At 41.5% G+C, this 917-nt stretch overlaps 1 protein-coding gene across 1 annotated transcript; it reads left to right on the top strand.

Moving 5' to 3' along the window:
* Nucleotides 1-515: 515 nt before the first annotated feature.
* LOC106011682 lies at nt 516-893 on the top strand (the record flags this gene model as incomplete). Its single annotated transcript, XM_013082135.1, is given in 1 exon segment — nt 516-893. A coding segment is annotated over 1 exon segment (378 nt), but the record flags the coding sequence as incomplete, so codon positions are not given.
* Between the last annotated feature and the right edge of the window lie 24 nt (nt 894-917).

The raw sequence follows: 917 nt of genomic DNA, 5'->3' as shown, positions 1-917 counted from the left end.
TGTTAGTCGTTATACATGTGCATACATGTACATATATACACATGCCGTTCAATTTCAAGTGGTTTCTTTTACATGTACATGTGTACATGTATTTTGTTCTGTTTGTTTAAAATGCCTGCTCCTGTTTTTAGATAACTTATTTGTTAGTTCTACACATTTGTTTCTTTATCTGTAGATTTCTACAACTTGTTTTTTGAGGGTTGTTTTGTTTTGTTTCGTACAACTTTTGTCTCCCTGTCTGTAGAATATGTTTGTTTGGTTATTTGTTTGTTTGTTTGTTTACAACACCTGTTGTCTCCTTGTCTGTTTAGTTGTTTCTCTGTCTGTAGAGATAACTTAATTTGTTTGTTTCTTTATTATACATGTAGTATGTAGCTGTTATCTTCCTGTCTAGTCTGTAGATAACTTGTTTGTTTGTTTATTTGTTTTTTAGTTTACTACAGCTGTTTTCTATCTGTCTGTAGATAACTTGTTTGTATGTTTGTTTACTACAGCTGTTCTCTCCCTGTCTGTTCAGCTGTTACAGAGGCTCCTCCACAGCGACTGGCACTACCTACCAAGCTATAAAAAGAACGCCATCTTCCTCACCTCTCACGTACACCCTGTGGTCAAGGTCACGAGCCATAACCCTGCCCCCTCACGCTGTGGACAAAGCTCCCCCTTCTCCCTGATCCATCCCCCTGTTTTCCGACCCACAACAGACAAAAAACTACGAAAGCACCACTCGGCCCCTCGTCTAGAGCTCCGTCCCCTCTCATCAGTCACCCCAAGCCCCGCCCCTCTCAGAGACACTAGCTCCGCCCATTTCTCTTTGAACACTCCGAGAAGTGTCCACTGGCATCCGGTTGCTATCCAAAAGTCTACAAAATCAGAACAACTTTTGCATTCCAGGTATGTACCATACGGATTGGGGGGGG

This window comes from Aplysia californica, unplaced genomic scaffold, assembly GCF_000002075.1.
Source record: "Aplysia californica isolate F4 #8 unplaced genomic scaffold, AplCal3.0 scaffold00161, whole genome shotgun sequence".
In the NCBI taxonomy this organism is placed as follows: domain Eukaryota; kingdom Metazoa; phylum Mollusca; class Gastropoda; order Aplysiida; family Aplysiidae; genus Aplysia; species Aplysia californica.
The sequence above is the reverse complement of the archived record's forward strand: the minus strand, read 5'-3'. Positions and strand labels throughout refer to the sequence as shown.